General features: G+C 36.5%; 1 protein-coding gene across 2 annotated transcripts in view; it reads left to right on the top strand.

Moving 5' to 3' along the window:
- The window catches only part of LOC111155010 (ubiquitin-conjugating enzyme E2 E2), a 383,244-nt gene that overhangs the window by 326,981 nt on the left and 31,880 nt on the right, over positions 1-24,383 (top strand). For both annotated transcript variants that reach the window (XM_022515003.1, XM_022515002.1), the window contains one exon: positions 5,916-6,063. In XM_022515003.1, coding sequence (XP_022370711.1) covers positions 5,916-6,063 — 148 coding nt within the window. The remainder of the gene's footprint in view (positions 1-5,915; positions 6,064-24,383) is intronic.

The following is a 24,383-nucleotide window of genomic DNA, read 5'->3' as shown; positions in this document are numbered from 1 at the left end:
GGCAGCGTTTGTTCAACAAACAATGGGCCTTTTCTATGTGCCAGCACTGCATTAGACATCAGTTGAAAGAAAATACTTTCATGGGTAACTGACGGTTTGATGAGGAGGTCCTGTGGCAAATGTGATACTAGAAATAGGAGTATAATAAGGGAACCCTGAAGAGGTCATAGCTTACATTACAATAGGTAGATGTGTGACACTTCTTAAAGCTCTGATCATCAACTTTTTCTGGTTCAAATGGTAGTATTTGTGGAAAATAAACTCAAAATGTATTAAAGACCCAACTGTGAGACCTGAAACCGTAAAACTCTTAGAAGATTCTGAATGTGAGCAGTAATTTCATTGACATTGGCCTTAGCAGCATTTTTCTAGATATGTCTCCTAAGAAAAAGGAAACAAAACCAAAAACAAACTGTTGGGACTACACCAAAATGAAAGCTTTTGCACAACAAAGGAAATCATCAATGAAACAAAAAGACAACTCACTAAATGGGAGAAGATATTTGCAAATGATATATCCCATAAAGGGTTAATATCCAAACTATATCAACCACTTATACAGCTCAACACTAAAAACTCAGACAATATGATTAAAATATGGACAGAGGACCTGAATAAACAGTTTTCCCACAGAAGACATACAGATGGCCCACAGACACATGGAAAGATGTTCAGCATCACTACTCATCAGCCAATATGGAAAACAGTATGGAGGTTCCTCGAAAAATTAAAAACAGAAAAACCATATGATTTAATAACTACTTTTAGGTATTTACCCAAAGAAAAAGAAAACACTAATTTGAAAAGATATATGCAACCCAAGAGCCCATCAATAGATGAATGGATAAAGAAGATGTGTTATGTATATATACAATAGAATATTAACCATAAAAAAAGGATGAGATCTTGCCATTTGCCACAATGTGGATGGACCTAGAGGGTACTGTGTTCAGTGAAGTAAATCAGACAGAGAAAGACAAATACCACATGATTTCACTTGTGTGTGGAATCTAAAAAAACAATCCAAATGAATAAACAAAAACCAGAATCAGGCCTGTAAATGCAGAGAACAAACTGATGGTTAACAGAGGGAAAGCGGATGGGGAGTAGGTAAAATGGGTAGAAGGGAGTGGGAGATACAGACTTTCACTTACTGAATGAATAAGTCACAAGAATTAAAGGTACAGCATAGAGAATATAGTCAATGATATTGTAATAGTGTTGTAGTGTGACAGTTGTAATAGTATTGTATGGTGGGTACACTTGTGGTGACCAGAGCATAACATAGAGATGTTGAATGACTGTGCTGTACACCTGAAAGAAATGTAACATTGTGTGTCAAGCATACACAAATAAAAAAAATATTTTAAAGTACTGTTTCTGGGAGCCTAGAGCATTAAAGTATAGGAACAATCAAACTACCTGTTTGATTCTTGTGGTTTGTTTATGAACACCTTTTGGGACAAAAGTTAACAAACATCACCAAAGTAGATCCTTTAATTAGTATTATAAAAAATTAAAGTGTAAAGCATTCTCTGTCCAAAAAACCCACAAGATTCTTTGCAAATTCATGCTTTATTTTTTATCTAACTGTACTTCACTTTTAATGAAATATCGCCACTTAAAATAGAGAGTGGACAGTAAAAAACAATCTAATTAGAAAATGGGCAAAAGACGTGAACATCCTCTTTTAAGAAAGAGGTATCCAGATAGCAAATAAGCACATGAAAAGAAGTTCAACATCATTAGCAATTAGGAAAATACAAATTAAAACCACAGTGTGGGAGCACCTGGGTGGCTCAGTGGGTTAAAGCCTCTGCCTTTGGCTCAGGTCATGATCCCGGAGTCCTGGGATGGAGCCCCGCGTCAGGCTCTCTGCTCGGCCAGGAGCCTGCTTTCTCCTCTCTCTCTCTCTCTCTCTCTCTCTCTGCCTGCCCCTCTGCCTACTTGTGATCTCTGTCTGTCAAATAAATAAATAAATAAATAAAACCACAATATGTTACCAACCACTACACCCAATCAGAATGGCGAAAATAAAGCATAGTACACTAAATGCTGCAAGGATGCAGAGAAACTGGGTCATCACTGCTGGTGGGAATGTAAAATAGTTCAACTGCTCTGGAAAAAATTATGGCAGTTTCTTATAAAACTAAATAGGAGCTTATGATACAACCCAATAATTGCATTTTGGGGCATTTATCTCAGAGAAATGAAAACTTGTGTTCACACAAATACACATACATGTTCATGGCAGCTTTATTTGTGATAGCTAAAAACTGGAAACAATCCATTTACCCTTCAAAGAACACCCATACCATGGAATACTACCCAGCAATGAGAAGAACAAACTCTTGATAACTCAACAACTTAGATGGATCTGAAGGGAAATGTGCAAGTAGAAAGAGCAAACTTCAAAAAATGACGTATATGATTCCACTTATGTAACATTCTTGAAATGACAAAATCATAGAGATGAGGCAGAGTAGTGGTTGTCAAGAATCAAAAGGGGAAAGTGGGAAGGTGGCTGCACCAGGTAAATGGTAGCACAAAGGATGTTTGTGAAGGAACTGTTAGGTATCTTGGCTGTGATTGTGGTCATACAGATCTACATCTGATAAAATTGCATAGAAACACATATACATGAGTGTGTTTTAACCAGTTTTAACTGGTTATAAATGGAAAAGATCAGCTGACTATTTCAGGGTGAGTATCCTGTGATACTGTATTACAGTTCTGCAGGAGGTTACTCGTGGGGGAAAGTGGATGAGGAACATATATGATCCATCGGTATTATTCTTACAACACAGTATGAATCTATAATAATCTCAAAAGTTGAAAAAAAAAGAACAGAGGCATTGAGGCTAAGTAGGAGAACATGAGGTTTTGGGTCAACAAAGCTATGTTCAGATTCTGACTCCTCCACTTACCAACTGTGCAACCACATGCCAGTTCTTTAACCCCTCTGTGCCTTCATTTATTTTTTTTTCCTGCCATTTTATTGAGATATAATTGGCATAGAACATTGTATTTATTTTAGTTGCACAACATCATGATATGATATATGTATGTATTGCAAAATGATTACCACAATAAGTTTAGCTAGCATCTGTCTCCTTACAGAGTTATGATTTCTTTATTTTAAAAGTAGGTACAGTAATACTATTTACCTCTGAGTTATTTTGAGTATTAACTTGAGTATTAACTAGCTCTGAGTAGCCGATCAGTATCTGATAGGTTTTTAAAACATCGTATATAGAAGCCACTCATCATTTACATTGGATCACAAAAAATATTTTGTCTTTTCATCTAGTACTTAAAGGAATAGTCACTTTGTTTTCTCTGCAGAATTTTAATATTCCTACATATTCTCTATTTCATTAAATTCTGCTCTTGTATTTATTTCTACTTTTTATTTCTGCTTATGTATTTATTTCTACTTTTGTGGGACTAACTCTATTATTCTTTTTTCTTCCTTAAACACTTTCCTCCTTTCTAATTTATGTATGTGAAACTATAGATTTCTTTTTGACAACTTTTGCCAAATGGCAAAGTTTGATGTTGGTAATCCAACATTTCATTGTCATTCAGTTATAAATGTAGCTGTTTTTTTTTTTCCTCTGATACAAGCATTATTTGAAAAATGTGTTTTCAGTTTCCCAAACACTTGATGGAGAATCTTTGTGGTCTTAATAATTCTTTGAAATATATTAAGCTTCCTCTGTGGCAGAGCATGTGATTAGTTTTTTATAACCGTTTCTTATGTGCTTGGAAAATAATATATATTCTTTGTTGAGTGTGGAATTTCATCTTTGTTCAATCCCTTGATTTTGTTTATTTGGTTGTTCCTATTTTCAGTATCCTTACTATGTTTTGGTCTGCATGACTTCAGTTGCTGCAGCAAAATGTCCCTCTGATTGTAGATGTGTCATTTTCTCCTTATAAATTCTGCTAAGTTTCACTTTTTATATTTTTGGCTCTTATTAGGTACAACAGATTCAGAATTATTATATTTTTCTCATGAATTGTTCATTTTATCATAATGCAGCAATCATCTTTATTCATTCTGCCTTAAACATATGTTTGATCTGATAGTAATATAGCCATTTAAGCTCTTTTTCAGTTGGTGTTTGCATAGTATATATGCCCAGGATTTAGAATTCAGGGGAAACATTTTTCTCTTCACCTCCGAGCCTAGGCTTTCTCTAGTAAGCATCTTTGCTATCTCTCCCAGAAGACATTATCTTTTCAAGTCCATCCGCTTACTAAAACACTAGCTGCTCAAGTATCCTAATCTATGTAAGGGCTCTCAATTCCAGCCTCTTTCCACATGTAGCCCTCTGGTTTCACCTTTCTCCATTAAGGCATCAAAACCCAAGCCTCCATTTTACCAAGGCTACTATCCTTTCCCCCGCTCCTCTTCCCTATGTCCCACCCCTGATAGCTATACTGTCAGCTCATGTGCATACTGTAATTTTTGGTTTTCGATTCTGGCCTCCGGGGATTCTCTGCAAATTCAGCTATGCATTTTTTTTAAAATGTTAGCTTTATTTTCTTCAGCATTGTTAGGTGTTTAGAATGTGTTTGTGTAGAAGGAATGTTAAACTTATCAATAAGTTCTGGCATGTTCCTAAAAGGGCAGATTTTTTTTTTTTAATTTTATTTATCTATTTTAGAGAGAGAGACTCTCTGAAGTGAGCAGGGGGAGGAGCAGAGGGAGAAGCAGACTCCCCGCTGAGTAGGGAGCCAGACATGGGGTTTGATCTCAGGGCACTGGGATCATGACCTGAGTTGAAGACAGACACTTAACTGACTGAGCTACCCAGGCACACCAGAAGGGCAGTTCTATCAGGAGTATTAATGAAATGAAAATGGCACTGTGTTGTTCAATAATTGTCATAGACAGGATCTGTCTGTCCTTTCTGAGTCTTGATTTTACAAATTAAGTAAATCTGGTGTTTGAGTGGATGCTGGATGCCCTGGTGATGTGACAGCAAAGATCTGCCTTTTTTTTTTTTTTTTTTTTTTTTTGGTTCATAGCCATTTTAAACTTAGGGTACCAGAAGACTGGTCTTTAACACACCAAGATTTTTTTATATTTCAACTTAATTTTTGAAAATACTAATGTACATGATATTAATAAATGACATTAAGATCTTATTATTGTTTATATAAGACTTTTATAAGACAGAGTTTTAAAACTGATTTAGACTTAACTTTTGAATTGAAGTTCTTTAAAAATGTTATAAACATTAATAAAAAAAAATTAAAAAAAAATGTTATAAACATGTTTCAGAATTACACCTAAACAAAGTGCAGTGGTGATCTAGCTATCATAGGGCAGAGGTATGCTATGCTAATATTATATTCAAGATACAGAATTTAAGGAGGAAAAGGTTCATAAATTGTAACTAATACAGTTTTTTTAATAAACTACATATATTATTTATATACATGCCTAATTCATGTTTTTAAACCATAATGAATAATATTTATGTTCTTTTATAGTATTCTTATGCTGTTTTGAACTCTAAAATATACAAAATCCTTAAAAACAACTAGATTCCCAAGGTGCCTTTGAAATTTTTATTTTTGAAATTGTTTCTTCAAAATGTTTTTGGAAATCACAGTTAGTTTTTCTCTTATGAACATTCCTACAATTGCACTAAGAGCAAATTCAGTCCCCAGAAAATTGGTTAAGTGATAGGACTCTTTATCAAAAGCAAAAGGACATGATTTTGCTATTGGGGTTTAGTTCTCTATGTCCAGAATAACAAATTCTAAAATAATGATTTTGTTTCGAGATTCTTCTCATGTGCCTAAGGAGAATTTAAGTATGTGGTTCAACCAGCTACCCTTGGATTATTTTGTCCAATAAAAAGTATGTCTGTTTATAACAACTTTACCTTTTCTTCTAGGTTACCTTCCGAACAAGAATCTATCACTGTAATATTAACAGCCAGGGCGTCATCTGTCTGGACATCCTAAAGGACAACTGGAGTCCAGCCCTAACCATTTCTAAAGTTCTCCTCTCCATCTGCTCACTTCTTACAGATTGCAACCCTGGTAAGAGACTTTAAGTCTAATACTGAATTCAGGTCTATTCAAGACATAAATGTCAGACCTTAGTGAATTATTTACTACCACCACCACTACTACTACTACTATAACTACTACTATTATTATTATTGATTTTAAATTTCCATAGTATGTAACTGCTTTCTTTTTAAATTGGGTCTTCTCAGTAGTCTTTTTAAGACCTATTATTTACCAAGAAGGAAAAAACATAATGTGATAAAAATTAATGAAAAATCATTTTGGATTGGGAAGTGCATTTACAGAATGCCTTACATTCTACTGCCAAATAATAATAAAAATTCAAATTGAATGGCTTAATCTTTAATTAGATGCCTACCAGAAGATGTTAATTTGAGAAATGTGGGCCATTAAAATCTGATAACAACCAAGCAGCACCATGCAGACATGACCTTGTTGGCATTTTAATAACCATGCGTCCTTTCAAGCTAATAGAACAAAAAAGCTGAATGGTCCTCAACTAGGAAATACAACTTCCCGGGAAAACTAAAAGAGGCTGTGGCCAAGCCTTTGTGGCTTGCTGGTGTGCTTAATGCTGGGAAGTTCTTACTTTCTGTGTTGTCCTAGATATGTGATTATGTGTCTTTGACCAGTTTATTTTAACCAGAATACAAACCAGCTGCCAATTTTTTACATATTTGGGTTTATTTTTAAAACTACAGAAGTTCAAAGGTAGCTACAGAGTTTTCATTGATGTTTTCAATGAGAAATTCTTTGAGTATTTAATTAGTAGTGTTAATATTTCGTAAGTTTCTATCTTCCACATGCAGGAATAAACTCTATTCACTAAATACATGAAGTTTTAGATAAGAGAAATGACAAAGGGGAATCAGGGTCTCTCTTAAGCTCCTGGCTGGTTTATAAAACTTGTATTATAATTATAAATTATCTGTTCAAATTTTGTGTTTTTTGTTATTTTTCAATAGTAGAAACTTTTTAAAATAAAGATATGTAAAAATACTTCAACCTAAAGGAAAATAAAATGTAACTATACAGGATCATTATAAAATGTTTTTTAAATTATTTCATATTTTTATCCCAGATAGTGAAGTTCAATAATGCTGCACTAATTTAAAACTGAATGACAAATACTGTGTTCTATCTCATTATTCCTATTTCAATCCCATTTGTCTGTATGACTGTGTATAATTTCATTTTAGAGGTAATGTCATCAAAAGACATTTCTTTGTGTGATATGAGGACTAACCCACATGGTCCTCCTGGAAATGGTGGAACATGGAATTACATTTGCCTCCCCACTTCCAAAAGAGTACTTCTGGGATTTGCTGAAATTTAGGGTATTTTAGAAGAAAAATTTATTTTGAGAAGTAAGTCACTTATTCAAGAGATTTTTGATGTGGGGTCATCATGCCGTACCCCTTAAACTTAGCAGTGTTCAAGTCAAATATGTCTCACTAAAACCAGGGGGAGAAAAGAAGGAAACTTTTGAGACCATACTATTAGGCACTTCCGAGCACTAGATGAACATCCTCACTTCTTACACATGGAATAAGGTGTAGCTTCACACTTAGAGAACAAGCTCCACGCTGACAAGCATTCCTTATCCCAGTGGTAGCCAGACCTGCTTGGTGTCCCAGTCAGCTGAAATGGCCTGTCTCTCTGAATCAGTTCCTATGTGGGAAACTGTTCTCTTTACAGGTCTTCCCCGCTTAATATATTCATCCCACCAAAACCTTCTCTCAGCAATCAAAAGGATTTCTGTTGAGTAAATCAGACTTTTCTTTTGCTGTCTCAGAAAATTACAGATACATTCTGCAAAACAATAAAAATAAAATCACCCTAGACTAAAGCAAAATCACATAAATAAAATGAATAGATTTTGAAAATAATGCTATTGATAGTAAGAATAAGCCTAAAGGATAAAGAAAAAGTAAAGAATAAGCCTAAGATAAAACCTCAAGTTTTACCAGTTATAGCCCATCTGATAAAAGAATAGAATATTGTTTGTAAAATACATGCCAACCGACTAAATGTTTATTCTTTAACACGTATAAAAATGTTTCCTAATTGGCACATCATCTATATGTGTGTTCACACTTTTAGAGTCTTGAAAAGAGTTGTTTATCTTAAACAAGTCATAATGTCCATTCTTTTGTTTCACACTCTTTTCTGGGTCACTTCCAATCTGCAGATTTCCCCTGCCCAGATTTTAGTTAAACCTCAGTCTAACCTATCTTCAAATTATCACACATATAAGTTTGATAGAATACAAATAAATAAGATTCTCCTATAACTTTCCTATACTGAATACATAGAGCTATTTTAACACCAGAGTGCTGTCAGTTCTGAAGTAGGCTCTGCATAAGGATATAAATTTAACCAATTTTAAAAGTGTTTTCTCACTCTTCTCCCTACATAAACTGATTTTTTTAATCAGTTCTCATACTTTTCTCATAATTTTCCTTTGTCTCTTTTAAGACTTTTTGGTCTGGGAGCGCCTGGGTAACTCAGTTGGTTAAGCAACTGCCTCCAGATCAGGTCATGATCCTGGAGTCCCAGGATCGAGTCCCACATCGTGCTCCCTCCTGTGCGAGGAGTCTGCTTCTCCTGCTGACCTCTCTCCTCTCATGCTCTCACCCTCTCTCTCATTCTCCCTCTCTCTCTCAAATAAATAAAATCTTTAAAAAAAAAAAAAGACTTTTTGGTCTGTTCATAAATGTTAAGTGTTTGAGGGTGCAGCCACACATCCTTACTGCATGGTATTTGCAGTCAGCAGTTACAGATTTTAATACCAGCCCCACTGTTGTGTGACTTGTACTGGCTTCTTAACTTTCCTCAGACTCAGTTTCTTATACAACGCGGAGGTAACCATCAGCCCTACCTAAATCACAGCATTCCTATGAGGTACATATGCAAGCCCCTTGTAAACAGTCAGGGACTAGTTGATGTCATTTCCTAGACTATTTAAGACTCCAACTAACCATAGATTCAATGGCTGATAAATCCCTACTCAGTCAAATTTCGTTGAGAGAAGAGAGTATTGAATAATCTCGAAACACCACCACAGCACTGACACTCTTGGATTTAAACTCTGGAAGAAGCCTAACCTTAAATTAGTAGTCCCTATTGCATTATTTCCTAGGAAGGATTATCTCTCGGGTGGCAAAATGTCCAACAGTTACCAGCCAGTGGACGGGTGCACCAGTGATAATCATTCTGATCCCGGTGCAGCAGTCTAGGTAGGTCTAACTGCTGGCCTTTCTAGGGCTGTTCACACTTCACAGTGATGCTTATTGAGCCTGCCAGAGCACTCTTACTTGTCAGACATCACCCGGCTGCCAGAGTTCGGCTGAGGAACAGAGTGGCAGCAGAAAGTAGAGGATGATAAGCTCAAAAGGCCAGGACCAACCTTCCAGGCTCTCGGAATTTAGTCCTCCTTCATGAATATGATTTAATCCATGAATTGCTGGAATTTAAAGTACTAATCAGATTTCCATTTTTCACGGAATATTTTTGTCAATACTCTCCTCTCAAGCATATATAAAATTTAGGCTCTGTTCCTTTTGATTTTATCTTTTGAGGTTTGTTTTTGCTCTTTTGTGGTTATTTTTTTAAACTCTTATTAGATATGTATTACATTCTTTATATGAAGTCTCTTTATTAAAATATGCTTATCTTATGGTCCTCAGTGCCAAAAATAATGGGTATTTTGCCTTATACAAAATGAACTATCCTGAGAACACTGACAATTATGAGATAAAACAAGCAGGTCAACAATTTTCCTTTACCAGATGCTTTATTTATAAAGTAATTTTCAGAAGTACTTCAAAAGTACTTCTTTTTTTCCTCTCCTTTTTCCAAAAAGTATATTAAATCTGGATGTCATCTGGCATTATTTATCTCAGTTCTACTTTTCTACTCTACCGCTGTTGCTATCTAAAGTATTAGAAACTTGTTTTATTCTGAGTGTAATTCTGACACTGTCATTAAAGAATTATCCCCCAAATGTATGGGTTTTATGAGATAATTGGAAATTTGTAAACTGAACATTTGATACTAAGGAATTATTGCCAGAAATTTTTAGGCATAATAAAATGGAAATTAGATTATGAATTTTTTATACATCCTTACCTTTTAGAAAAATGGAACTATTTGCAAATAGAGTTCTTTGATATCTAGAATTTGCTTCAAAATAATCCAGAAAAATCAGAAGTAGATAAGGATGTGGAAGATATGAGATTGACCATTATAAGTGTTGAATGATGAGTGATGGGTACTTGGCGGGGGTTCATTATACTGGTCTACCTTTGAGTATGTTTGAAATTTCCCGTAATAAGGATTTCTTTTTAACTGCCTAAGACAAGCAGCGATGTAATCTATAAAAGGTGTGTGATTTGGCTCTTTTGTTCTGTGAGGGAATCATCTGGGCTCTGACCCTCACCCTATGTATTTCATTCCTCTGTCATCTGCCTTCAAACTAAAAGCTGTCTCATGGTTCGGCCTGGGCCATCAGGGTCCTGCATTCATACAACCATGAAGTCTTTGCTGACCACTCTTCAAAGAGGCAGAACTGTACAGGCCAGTTAATATGAAAATGCTCTGAGCATACCCACAAATATCAACACTCAAGATGGGTGAGCTCTTCCCCGTACCTCCCAGTACCTTCCAAATAAAAATCAAGTATTGGTTACTCCCAGTCTTAGATGTATGCATATCTTTCTTAGAACAACAAATAGAACTAAGAATGGCAGCTAATTAACCCTCAGCCTTACACAATGATTAAGCCGAGGGTGAGCACAGCTGCAGCTTCATTGCTAAGAGCTTTATTCTTCTCAAATGGACTGAGCAAATGGAAAGAGGAATTTGCTCCCAATGGCTCTTTTATAGTGTTCTGGAAAAGGTCAGAGAATGGCCTCTTCCTCATTCTCCAATGTCCCAGCCCTTTGTTTCAGATCACTTATGGCCTGTTTTTTAAACAACTGGTAGAATCCTTATCCATAAATTGTCTCAGATACCTAACTTTGATTGTTATTTATTGCTTATATTTGACCTAGTTATGATTGTATAATAAATTGTGTTAGCATGAAAATTTTATAATTGATAGCAACTGCTAGGGAATGGGGACCATAAAGTAGAATTAATTATTTCAACACAGGCATATTTGTGTAGCTTATCTACACTAAGCTTGTGAGCTCTTAGACTGATGAAAGGTACATAAATGGACTTCTAAGAGGATCCTACTGCCTCCTGTAATAGCATGGACCTGGCTTCTACACATCCTACTCTACTACACTTGAGAACTGGCAAAGAACAATTTCTTTAATTGAAATTCAGATGAAGCTCTAAAAACAATAAACCTACCTGTTTTCAAAGCTATCTTTGCAGTGTTGGGTCCCCAATGTTGGATCCCCCAATAATGGGTCCGTGATTAAAGGAGCGAGACTGATACAAAGCGAAGGTCAAGCAAAGCTTTATTTCGTGCCAAGCATCAAGAATCAAACGGACGGGCCCGGGCCACGCCTCTTACAGAGAGAGCGACCCCTCCCTGCCTCACAGACTAACTTTTATAGAGCAAAGGCCATGTGGTTGGGCCTGGCCACACACAGGTGGCAAATGAGATTGTAACACACAGAGAAAGCTGCACAGTCATGCTAGGTCACACATAAGTGACCAATTGAATTACAATTTACCCTGTAGTAGACAATTGAACTAGCCTATCACCTTGGTGAGAATTGGTGCCCAAAAGGCGGGGCCCACACTCCTTGGTAGCTAGGGAGATAGTATGCACGCTTTACTGATTGGATGTCTCCACCTGACCCAACTCATCCCTGCATTCGGGCTGTGATCTCCACCTGACCTGACCCACCCTTGTATTTGGGCTTTGTTACCTGGGACTGGTTTCCTGGACTTGCTTTTAAATAAGTTCCCCTGGGGGGGGTGGGGGGGCAGGGTCAATTTAAGTTTTACTGCATAAACAACAAAATGGCTGTTCAATCAAGGTGGGGCCACTCTGGCTAAATAGGCCATTACAGCAGGAATGCAAAAATATTTTTTCCAGAAAAAGACATTAAATATGGGTGCATAGACATAAGATTTCTCCTAATGCCTGTGACTTTTTTTTAAGTGAGAAAATTGTGAATTAGAAATATATGGTACAACATAAAGCTAACTTCAAGCTGTTCTCTTTGTGAAGAATTGGCTCTCTTCTAAAATGTCACATTGATAAATTCCAGAAGTCATTCTAATCAGTAGTTTCAAATGTGGATGTAGATAGGCTATAATTCATTGTCTTAACTTCTCTGACACCTTATGTAAAGGAAAGCTATATTTATATGTAGGTAGTCAATCATCTATCTGATATTTTAAAAGCCAGAAGAGTAAGTGAAGTCCAAAAAAACGTGTAAAGGACTTTGGGTTCTAACTCAGTATTATCAGCAGAATCCTGGCACACTGCCCCCTCTTGCACCGCAGGTTCCCCGGCTAATTCAGATCTATTTGAAATATGCCATCCATGATGTGCTGGCCCTAGAAGAACTGAAGATTCATTGAAAGGATGAACAAAATCAGGGAATACACATCATTAAGGAGAAGAACATATCTGTTTTGTGAATTAAAGAACTTTAACAGAAGTGATTCTGTACCATCATACATAGAAAAAAAAATATCAGAGTGCCTGGGTGACTTAGTCTATTAAGCATCCAACTCTGGATTTCAGTTGGGGTCGTGATCTCAGGGTCATGGGATCAAGCCCACAATGGGCTCTGTGCTCAGTGCAGAGTCTACTTATCCCTCTCTCTCTTCCTCTGCTCCTTTCCCTCCTCCTCTGCCCCCTGCCCCAGTTGCTAATGGATCTCTCCTCCCCATCTAAAAATAAATAAATAAATAAATAAATAAATAAATAAATAAAATAAAATCTTTTTTAAAAAGGTATCAATTCTGGTACCAGTATATTTATAAATGTGTTTCCCTACCTTGTTATTCTGTAGAAAGGAACTCTTTAGTTGTCTTACAAGGGATACTAGTATATAATAATGTAAACTGAAAGATCCAATTTTATGGTACTTTATCAAAGTATCATGATTTTCTAGAAAACACAGAATGAGAAAAGAAAGCTAAAATTATCTGACCATGTGTTTAGGTTTTGAATTGCCAGGTAGTGAAACACAGAGAAAGAAGTTGAGTCAGAGTTGCCAAGAAGGAATTAGTGGCTTCAGAATATAGGAGAGCGATGACTCCTTGACAAAGCAGGTATCCTAATCAACACTTGATAGTTCTGCTTTGTGTAGGCAAGTCTTTATTTAACATAACAATCTGTTTCCTAGGTTTCGTGAACATCCAATTTGTCTAGGTCAAAAAGAATATTAGCAGTTTATTAGTTTTTTGCTATATCATTGTCCAAAAGTGCTGACCTACAAAAACTTTGTTACTTTCTTAAATATATATCTCCTTGGAAGATTGATTCTTTTAAAGATGGTAAAAACTATACCTTATTTGCTCTTATATGGGTTGCATTCAAAATGTGCCTGTTAGGGGCACCTGGGTGGCTCAGGGACACCTGCGTGGCTCAGTCATTTAAGTATCTGCCTTCAGCTCAGGTCATGTTCCCAGCTCAAGTCATGTTCCTGGGGTCCTGGGATACAGCCCGCTGAGCAGGGAGCCTGCTTCTCCCTCTGCCTCTGCAGCTCCCCCTGCTTATGTGTGTAATTGTCCTCCCTCTCTTTCTCTCTCTCACACATTCTTGCTTTCTTAAATAAATAAATAAAATCTTAAAAAGGGTGGGGAGGCATTGAAGAAATTGTTCCCTTTTGGTAAAGAACATACAACTTTGTATTTATCATGCTTGTATTTATTTTTCTCACTTGTTTTCTTACCTCTGAACCAGGTAGCAGCTATGCTACCAGCATTTTTAAAGCAGGAAGATGAATCCCTAGGGTGGTGATCTATAATATCTTTTCTGGGTTTGTTTTGTTTTACAGTTTTGTTTTTCATCACTATAGATTCTGGTTGGTGTGTCCTATAACAGCACTAAAATTTCACCAATTCAGTGTAATTAGGATGTCAACCAGGTTGGTAATTTTTAAAGAATTGTAGGAAATTTTAAGTAAATGAAGACCTAATATGTTTAAGCACATGTAGGAAATACTAGTAAAATGTTTATACTTGATGGCTTTAGAATGCTTTACCAAGGACAGAGAGGAAGTGGGTTTTTCACATTCATAAAGTAGAAAAAATGGTCATAACAAATCCTAATATATTCCTCAGTCATCTTCAAAACTTACCTTTATTTAAGGTTTGGGTGTTTATATAGGCTATCAAGGACTTTTTTCAGACAGGCTAAATATTCTTAGATAATATTGCTTCATACTTATTTACTTTCATAGCAACCCTTTTTAAAGAGATAATATGTAAACTTCAGAATAAGTTGCTGTGTTAGAATTTCTATTAATACTTGTTACTGAAGAGTGCAGGATGTGTTGCTGTGGAAAGTAGGCTACTGGTAGTCTTGTTTTTCTTTTTAAGGAGAAACGAAGATAAATTATTTAAACAACACATTTAAGTAATATGTATTTGAAATCATAACAATGCTCTATGGTGTTTTAATATGGAAATTTGAGAGTTCGAAAACAACATAATAAAAATCCTCTAATTGTCCAGGGATTTACTTGTATGGACAAAACATCTGGATGATTGAATAACATGTTGCCTTTTTAATTTGGATATTTGAGATCATACTGTGTCTTAGAAGAAACATTATAATTATGGAAATATGAGGAATTAATGTAACCCTACCAATATCTGAGTCTGAGACCCTTAATTACCAAGCAGTTATCTTTATATTTCCTTACTTTTTAAAAAACCTTCCATTCAGTATCTGGCCTGGGCAGGGTGCTTCCAGTAACAATGCTCACAGTAATTCTTATTTTTAAAAAATGTGTCTGTCATGTCATACTAATCATTCCTACACAACAGCAATAACTTCTTTCTTGTGTCTTACTCCTTATGTTTGTCCTGTAAGAGATCCTGGAGCTTAATGCTTCTTACAGGTGTTGAATTTTTGGTCATGTCGTATTGGTGAGGAATTTGCATAATAAGCAGCACAGCAGTTCCTTTAAACTACAGGCATATTTATTTCCATGACAAGCAGTGTTCCTGGAAAAAATCATAAATCAAAATGTTTTAGAGATATTTGAAGAATTTTCTGCTTAAGTATCCTATGGAGGGACCTATTGCCAAATAAAGCACTTATAAGCTTGAATATTGAATGCCCCATTTTATCTTTTCTTGAAAATATAAGGATATTTTCTCCCTGATTCAGCACTGCCTTCCCTCTGAAAGCATTCCCCAAATAAGTCATATTTTTTGTGATACTCAAGTGCTGAGGGCAGCCTACAAAAACCCATATAGCTGAGTGCCTGTAGGCAGGTGTAGATAGTACCTTATGATGCAACTGCTCACATCAGCAAGGTACACAACCTTTTATTCAGAGCATCGTGGCCACACGTGTACTCCAGTGACTGACTCTGTCTAGACTGGCTCCTGTGATGAAGACATGTTCATATACAGTCTAATTCAAATACATAAGGGAGGTAAGGACAAATGGAGACCTAAAGGAGATGGAACTTTGTGGTTTATCTAGCTTTGAGTTAGATTTTTATAAGAAAAGCTCTCAAAACGATTGCTCAGCTACAGTGTGTGAATAACAAATAGTCCTGCTCCATTGGGGGAAAAGGCACATAAGAGTGCCAGCCACCCCTGGTCCTCTCTAGGGGGATTCATCTACCTGAGGAATGTATACACTTTTATCTAGGCAAGGGTTTGATAGGGCTGGTGTATTTTAACATTAGCCTTATTCAGAATGGTTCCATTCCTGCAGAAAATGCATTGTTTCAGTGGATTCACATTCAGAGTATTGTGGATAGCTTCAAGTTAGGATTCATCACATTTGAGTTCAAAAGAGTCTGTGTCCAATTTGATGAAAGGTGATTTAAAGTAGCAGTTATCAAACGAGACAAAGAAGCCATTAATTCATATATGGGAGTTGCATTTGGGGAACTCTGGCTGTTGCATATTCATAGTTTTCATGGTGGAGCAAGGATATCTTAAAGGTGAAAAAGGGTCTAGATGTACTCCTTGATAATGTCTCAGTACTGGGTTTTCTTTTTTGTTTTTCAAAATGGAAATATCTTTCTTTTTTTCTCATAAAAATAGTATATACTTATTAAATTTCTCTTAAATCAACTGTCCTTTAAAGATTAAATATTTAGTTTTCATTTGAGACTCTTTGCTTTGCAAACTCAAATTTGATGGGACTCAGCAGAGTGTATTTGTCAGTTAGGTTTGTCTCATTATAATCTTGGTGTAAATTTAGACACACTGACCTCAATGTTTAGCCCTGGTTTTGACCTGCTTCTCCTTAGCATTTCCCTATGCATATTTTTTGCCCCTTAATTAATATAAATCTAGACACAGGGATTAGCCATTGCTACAAGTTTTTGGTTAAAAAGTCTATTGCTGACCCTGCAACAATAACCTCTAATTTATTGGTTTGGAAGTCAGTCTCACAGCTGCTGTATATATTAATTTATGATGAAAATTCTCTTCAATTTACTTTTTTAGAAAATGTCATTTTGGGATTTTCCTTTTTAGAAATCACCAATGATCTCTTTTTTGTTTAGAGAAACACTAATAAGGAAATGGATGGACTAGATCAGTACTTACCAATTTCTGCATTCTCCCAAAAATGCCCTCTTCCTCCACTAATGTCAATTAATCAGTGTCTTTCTTAGTTTAAAATACAGCAAATTGTATTTGAGGTGTTTTTCTCCCGTGAATCATCTTCAAGTCTTTGGCATCTGATGCTGTTTAGTGGGGGGACTGGGTAAAAAAGTAAAAGCTATGTGTTTCTTCTGTTGTTGTCAGTGAAGGCTCTGAAAGCACAAATAAGAAATTGAAAAGTGAAGCAGACTCTCAGTATAAATAGGCACCATTCCTTCCTCACATGGGAATGCGTATTTCCCTCACAACTGTTTTCCCAAGGAGTGATTCAAAGACTATCTTTCTTTCCTTTACTTGAGGAATTTCTGAAGAGTCAAAAACATTTAGTGTAGATTTTAATTAACTTTTTCATTATTATTTCTTTAATGAAGATGATTTTAAAAGATTACGATGGTAAAGAGGGACCAAAAGATGACTTTTTCTCATTCTAGAGTAAAAAGGGTTTTTTTTAATGATAGGGATAGAATTATGCAAAAATTGTATATTTTAAGTCAAAGGTCTTTTCTATTCCTCTAAAAAAATTTTTTCCTTTCATTTTTTTTATTTATTTTTATTTCTTTTCAGCGTAACAGTATTCATTGTTTTTTTCCTTTCATTTTTTTACAGCTTAGGACTAGTAGTAAGTTTGTCACTCTTTAAAATTGGTCCTCTTCCTTCTGTAGTCACTTTTTTTTGACCATAGAACTCACTATGTGGGTTTATTTACAGCTTTTGTCAGGAGAGAAATAACTGTGTCTGCTAAGCAATTTAGTTCCAACAGGAAGACTTACTCTTCCTGTGTCTGTTGTCCAACTGTTCTGTAGTCTCTTGCTCTCCACATGAGCAGAAAGGTTTCAGCTGTTATTCCCAGGTAGGCATTTGCCACAGGTGTCTTTTCTATCATTTAAAATATGTAGAAGTGATGAGATTATTAAGAAGCTGAGTATGGTTCATGTAATTCTCTTAGATCCTCACTATATGCCATGTATGAAACTCTAAATGCTATTTCTTTGTTGGTTAATTTATTTTGCCATTTACACTTCTGTCCTTATTTAGTCCATTTCTATAATGTGGTGGTTTGTTAATATAATAGGTTTGTTATTGGTAAATGGAACTGTTCTAATAATATTTATTAACAGTAATATCTGTACCTGGTTTATAAATGGCATAGCATGGATTTTAAGTGAATACATTTTTAAAAATTGCTAACAGCATACTGTTTTCCAGAGTGGCTATACCAGCTTGCATTCCCACCAACAGTATAAGAGGGTTCCCGTTTCTCCACAACCTCTCCAACATTTGTTATTTCCTGTCTTTTGATTTTTGCCATTCTAACTGGGGTAAAGTAGTATCTCATTGTGGTTTTCATTTGTATTTCCCTGATGGGAGGTTCCTCAAGATGTTAAAAATAGAGCTCCCTATTACCCAGCAATTGCCTTACTATGTATTTACCCCAAAGATACAGATGTAGTGAAAAGAAGGGGCATATGCATCCCTATGTTCATAGCAGCAATGTCCACAATAGCCATACTGTGGAAGGAGCCGAGATGTCCTTCAACAGATGAATGGATAAAGAAGATGTGGTCCATATACACAATGGAATATTATTCAGCCATCAGAAGGGATGAATACCCACCATTTGCATCGACATGGATGTAACTGTAGGGGATCATGCTAAGTGAAATAAGCTGAGCAGAGAAAGTTCTAATACGGTTTCGCTCATATGTGGAACATAAGGAATAACATGGAGGACCACAGGGAAAGGGAGGGAAATCTGAAAGGGTAGAAATCAGAGAAGGAGATGAATTATGAGAGACTGTGGACCCCAAGAAACAAACTGAGGGTTACAGAGGGGAGTGGTGTGAGGGGATGGAGTAACAAGGTGATTGATAGGTACTAAGAAGGACACTGGGTGTTACACGCAGCTAATGAATCATTGAACCCTACATCAAAAACTAATGATATACTGTACAGTGGCTAACTGAACATAATTTAGAAAATTAAAAGTAATTTTTAAAATTGCTAACAGCATAAAACAGTGTACAGGATGTCGACTGCCCATTGTGCACTCAGAAGGATCTCTCCGCCTAGAGACCGTGGTGCCTTGATCTCTCCTTCCTGTCTTAGTACAATTCCCCATGTGGCTGTCACATTCCCTCTTCAGGTGACCTTTCAGAGAGCACCACCTTCTGAGACCACCGACATCACCCATGTAGCACTGAGGATCACACTCTATGATCACACTGACTTTTAAAGAATCTTTATGTGCAGAGGAATTGTTCATGAAACTTCTGTATTTTGTTAGTATTTGCCTAATATCCTCAGGGACCAGGTGTGGAGATTGGAAAGAATAGTGATCCTCTTAAGGTGAAGCATTGGGTTTTTCCTTCTGACTGCAAATAGAAATAGCCAAAGCAATGTGAACCGTTGGGCTTTTGCTTACATTCTCGCATCAGCTTATTCATTACTGCCTTCTACCAACTGCCTCTTTCACAAATTCCAAGAGAAGAAGCAATTAAGAGAAAGAGAATGAACCACATCAGAGGTCATCTAAGAAGTAATATAATTGCACATCATTTTTTGAAAGAGATAGTGACTAGAACTTCTTATATATAGTTGTTTCCCAGCCTTTGTGACCCTGCAGTGTGCTTTCTTACTCATCTTTATCCTGTCCACATTAGCCCAGGAACTCTTTAGTGCTTTACTTCCTGTAGTGTGTAATATAAAAATAACTGATCTACTGTATGTGTTTTCAGAGTGCATACGTACAAACTCCAGCTTCACCCCAGGCTCTTATTTGACTCCTCCCTCAAGCCTGAAGTGTATCCTTCTCCTCCATAAGAATCACTGAGCTGGAGCTAATGGCAAAGTGAAATGGACCAGCACATATTTATTTCCTTAAGACAGAGCTTTGTGGTGTATCTATCCTTGGTTAGTCTTTCTCCTTTCTCCCTTTTCCTATTAGCCAGTCTCTTCTCTTTTTCTGTATTTTCAGCCTCTTTGTTTCTCTGCTGCTGCTTCTCTTTTTCTTTTCTTTTTTTATCCTAATTGGTCACCTGCTGCTCTCCCTTTTCTTTTAACCTTTCTTTCACCCAGAAAAATGATCTTTAAAAAAGAAAGAAAAGAAGGATATCCAAACTATTTTTTATTTTGTTTTATTTTAAAAGAACTTTGTTTAGTGTTATCTCTATAACCATATGACTTAGCTCGTAGTGTCTGTTGACCTAGTATAACCTTGGAATATGCCATTTCACTTAACATGCCAAGCAGTGGCTCCTGTCCATCTCATGTGCCAGGACAGGAATGGCCTGCATCACTCTTAAAAGGTTATGGTGTCATCTCTGAAAATGTGGCTGAGCCCTGTGAGTAATGTTGGAATTGTAGCCATTCTTAGCCAGTACATACCTTCCGAATGCCATGACCTCTTCCTCCAGTTGAACAGTTGCTTTTCTGTTCATTTTTTTAAACAGTAGCTTTTTAAAATCTAGTTTGGAAACTATATTAAAGCCCTGTGCTCTGCACGTAGCATTGCCAAAGCAGTATCACATGCATAGGAAAATTTCTTTTTTGGTGTTCTGAACTTCTTGTCCTGTGTATGGATGGCAAGGCTTTAAATGAAACCACTGGAGGGACACCTGGATGGCTCAGTCGGTTAAGCATCTGCCTTCAGCTCAGGTCATGATCCCGGAGTCCTGGGATTGAGCCCCACGTTGGGCTCCCTGCTCATCGGGAGTCCTTGTCTCCTGTTCCTGTTCACTCTCTCTCTCCTCTCTCTTAAATTAATAAATAAAATATTTTTAAAAAAATAAATAAAACACTGGGGTTAGTCTACAGTGTAAGATGGTTTATGTTGTATAGCTTTAAGCTGTTGTCCCTCACTGCATTTATGCCTGACTTCTCTAAGTAGTACTGGCATACCTTTGCATGCATACATCTCTTCAGCAAACCTTATGATGCCCCTTGCTAGACTGACCAATATCATGTAGATCATGAGCACAATGAAGGTTGTACCTTGCCATGTTAAAAAAGATTAAGTCAAAGGAGCTAAATTATACTGAATTTTGAAGATGTCAAGAAACCTAGAGTGTTGCCCTGCTCTCTCACTCACTAGATAAATTGGTGCCCTCATTTGTGAATTAAGATAGTACTTCTGACTCTGACTATCTTGCAACATTATTGTAAAGATAAAGTGGTGTGTATAGGCCTCTGTAAACATTTTGAAGGCTGTGAGTATCCTTGTATGGATGTATTGAACTGAAGGTCTTTATTAGCTCTGCAAGTTGTGGTGAACCTGGCCTCTGAGATGTCTTTAAGAAAAAAAAAAGCCATTTTATTTCTCGCACAAGATCTTTTAAATGGCTTATTCATAGTTTTGTGAGTTTGGAGTTTCATGTGTGATGGAATTTACCTTCTAGAAGGAAAACTAATAGGAAAACTGAATCGTAATTCAAACGTGACTTAATGATTTCAATTTGCTTTAGGCTCCTATCTTTACAATCTAAAAAATTTAAATATTTAGTGTTGTTTTCTGTCATCTATAAAATGAAGCCTGCTTTATTCACAGCCCACAAAGTGCACAAACTGTGTGCCTGTATGCAACCCCATCTGGCCAAAGAACTTCCCAAGAAACTTTGCCTTATTTCAAGTCAACCAAGCTTTTTAAACCTTTACTCCCACTCCTTTTGTTCTTTTGCTTTTACCCTGTATAAAATATGTCTCAGACCCCAAGACAGCTTAAAATTTGTCAGGATATATCAACTGACAGACTCCTAAAGTTCAGAAACTATGTGTTCCTGAGGTAGAAGTGAAACCTAGCTATTTTTAGGCAGGATTAAGTAAATTTAGTTACTGAACTAGATCTACTTTATTATCTGGATTGTTTGTAATATTTTTCAAATACAGCAGACTGGACCTCTGCTTCTAGCCACAAAGGAAATAACAGGAATTAGATTTATACTCTTACCTTACCCAACTAGAAAATCAGACACTGAACTGTTGTTCAGCCCAAGACCAAGATCGCTGAGAAAGGAGAAGCAGACGTGAGCCCCACACTTGTCCCAGCTCACTGCCTAGAGGTAGTTTCCAGGATGCAGTACAGGGAGGAGGAAACCAAACCGAGCACCCAGCAGTCTCACTGAGTTGAGGAGACAGAGATAGGGGTTTGGGAAGACCCAAGTGGCTTGTGTTTGTGGGGGCAGAGACCCAGAGAAGAGGGACTGTACAGAGAGAATGCTCTAGAAACTGAAAAGGGAGCCCCTCAAGTCTGGCTAAGTTTAGATCTTGGCATATGTCAGAAAAAGCCAATTGGAGCCAGGGAAGGAATCTACACAAAGCAGTAGGCCAAATAATTCCTAAAGCTCACACAAGGCTGTCTGTGAGAGGAAAGACCTCCCAATAAGTGAAATTTATGTAATCCTCAGAAAATACTGCCTTAATATAGTAGAAGGAAATTATCTCTGCACTAAAAACTGCTTTGGATCTATTGTAACAAAATGTAAGAGCAAGCTTGAAAGAATCAAACTTTGACTAAAGAAAGACATGTTAGATCAAAGTACAACATTCTTTAAGGGAATACAACAAATATCAACACCCAACAATGTAAAATTCAATGTTGTACATCCAATAAAATATTACTGGGCATTTGAAAAGCAGGAAAACAGAATCCATACCAGGAGAAAAATTAATCCATATGAACAGACCCAGAAATGACAAAGATGATGGAATTAGTAGACAAGAATGCTAAAACAGTTATTATAAGTAAATTCCATATGCTTAAGATGGTAGGAGAAAACACAAACATGGTGAGGAGAAAAAATATGAGGAAAATGGAAATGAAACTTCTAGAGATAAAAAATACAGTATCTGATGTTGAAAGTACATTGGATAGGATTAACAGCTTGCATACAATAAAGGAAAGTTGAAAAACGAAAGTGAACATAGTAATAGAAACTATCAGTAATGAAGCAAGATAAATAAAAGTCTAAAAAATAAAATGAACAGAGCCTCAGTGAGCTGTGAGATGACATCAGGCTATTTAAAATACTCATAATTGGAGTCCCAGAAAAGGCAGTCAGGAAAGAAAAAAATATTTTAAAAAAATAAAGGGAGGAACTTCCACTTCCAGTAACAGGGACAACCATATTTACCTTCCCTCCTGAAACAACCGAAAGAGACAAAATTTATTAAACCATGGTTTTCAAGACACAGAACTCAGGCAGGAAAGGTTAGTGATCCTTGATACACAGTAGGAAACAAAGACTACTGCCCTCTGAGAGTTTCAGTCTGTAGTGCTAGGAAGGGAACCAATGTGGACTCCAGCCGACTCTCTAAGTTGAGCAAACAAAACTGAGTCCAAGAAAATTGAGGCAATGAGAGTTCACTAGACAGAGTACAGAGAGGAGAGAGCTGCACACACAGAGGGAACTCCAAATAATCCTGGAAGCAGTAGGGAAGAGAATGTGTGGTTATGCCATTTGAAGCCTTCCCAGTTTGCCTGAGATGTTGAGGCAGCATATAATGCTGAACCTTAATTTTAGGTCCTATACTCTAAGAACCATCCTGAAGGAGTAAAGGAAATAGTGCCTTTCCCATCAGCCAGACTAGAAAAATTCATAATTCATGGGACATTTGGATACACAGGAAGGAGTTGCTTTGGATTATGGAAAATAATTAGCCCTAGACTAAGTAAGCACTGCTTCAGCCTACCTACCTGGTCATAAAAGCAAAACCAGACAGGGTTAAAATGTCTCCAGGAACAAAGCTCAAGAACATTTCTAAGAATACAAAAATAAGGGGCACCTGGGTGGCTTAGATAGTTAAGCATACGACTCTTTATTTCAGTTCAGGTCATGATCTCAAGGGCGTGAGATTGAGCCCAGTGTTGGGCTCTGTGCTGGGCCTGGAGCCCATTTAAGATTCTCTCTCTCAGGGAAAAAAAAAAAAAGGTTTTCAAAAATAAAAAACTTAATAATTAATTTTTTTAAAGAATATGCAAAAATATTTGCACCCAACAGGGTAAAATCCACAGTGTCTGGCATCCAAAGATTATCATCATACAAAGAAGCAGGAAAAGGTGACACGTGGTAAGGAACATAACCACTCACTGGAAACTAACCTAGAACCAACACAGATGTTAGAATTAGACTGAATAATGGTTGGTAATTTTCTGAATTTGATGAGAACTTTCAACACATATCAAAGAAGCGTGATGAACCTCATGCAGAAGAAACAAGAAAACCACACCCAGGCACATCATATCAAATTGCTGAAGAGTGATAAAGTGAAATTCTTAAAAGTAGACCCATCCCCCCCCAAAATGGTCATTTTATTACAAAAAATGCAAAGATAATGACAGCTAATGTCTATTGAAAAATTGTACAAACTAAAAGATGGTCAGACTGTATCTTTAAAGTGCTAAAGGAAAAACTGTAAACCTAGAATTCTTTTTTTTTTTATTTTTTTTTAATTTTATTTTTTATAAACATATATTTTTATCCCCAGGGGTACAGGTCTATGAATCGCCAGGTTTACACACTTCACAGCACTCACCATAGCACATACCCTCCCCAATGTCC

The sequence above is a fragment of the Enhydra lutris genome, unplaced genomic scaffold (genome assembly GCF_002288905.1).
Source record: "Enhydra lutris kenyoni isolate GAN:26980312 unplaced genomic scaffold, ASM228890v2 scaffoldscaffold39, whole genome shotgun sequence".
NCBI classification, from domain to species: Eukaryota; Metazoa; Chordata; class Mammalia; order Carnivora; family Mustelidae; genus Enhydra; species Enhydra lutris.
This window is presented reverse-complemented; position numbering and strand designations above follow the sequence as displayed.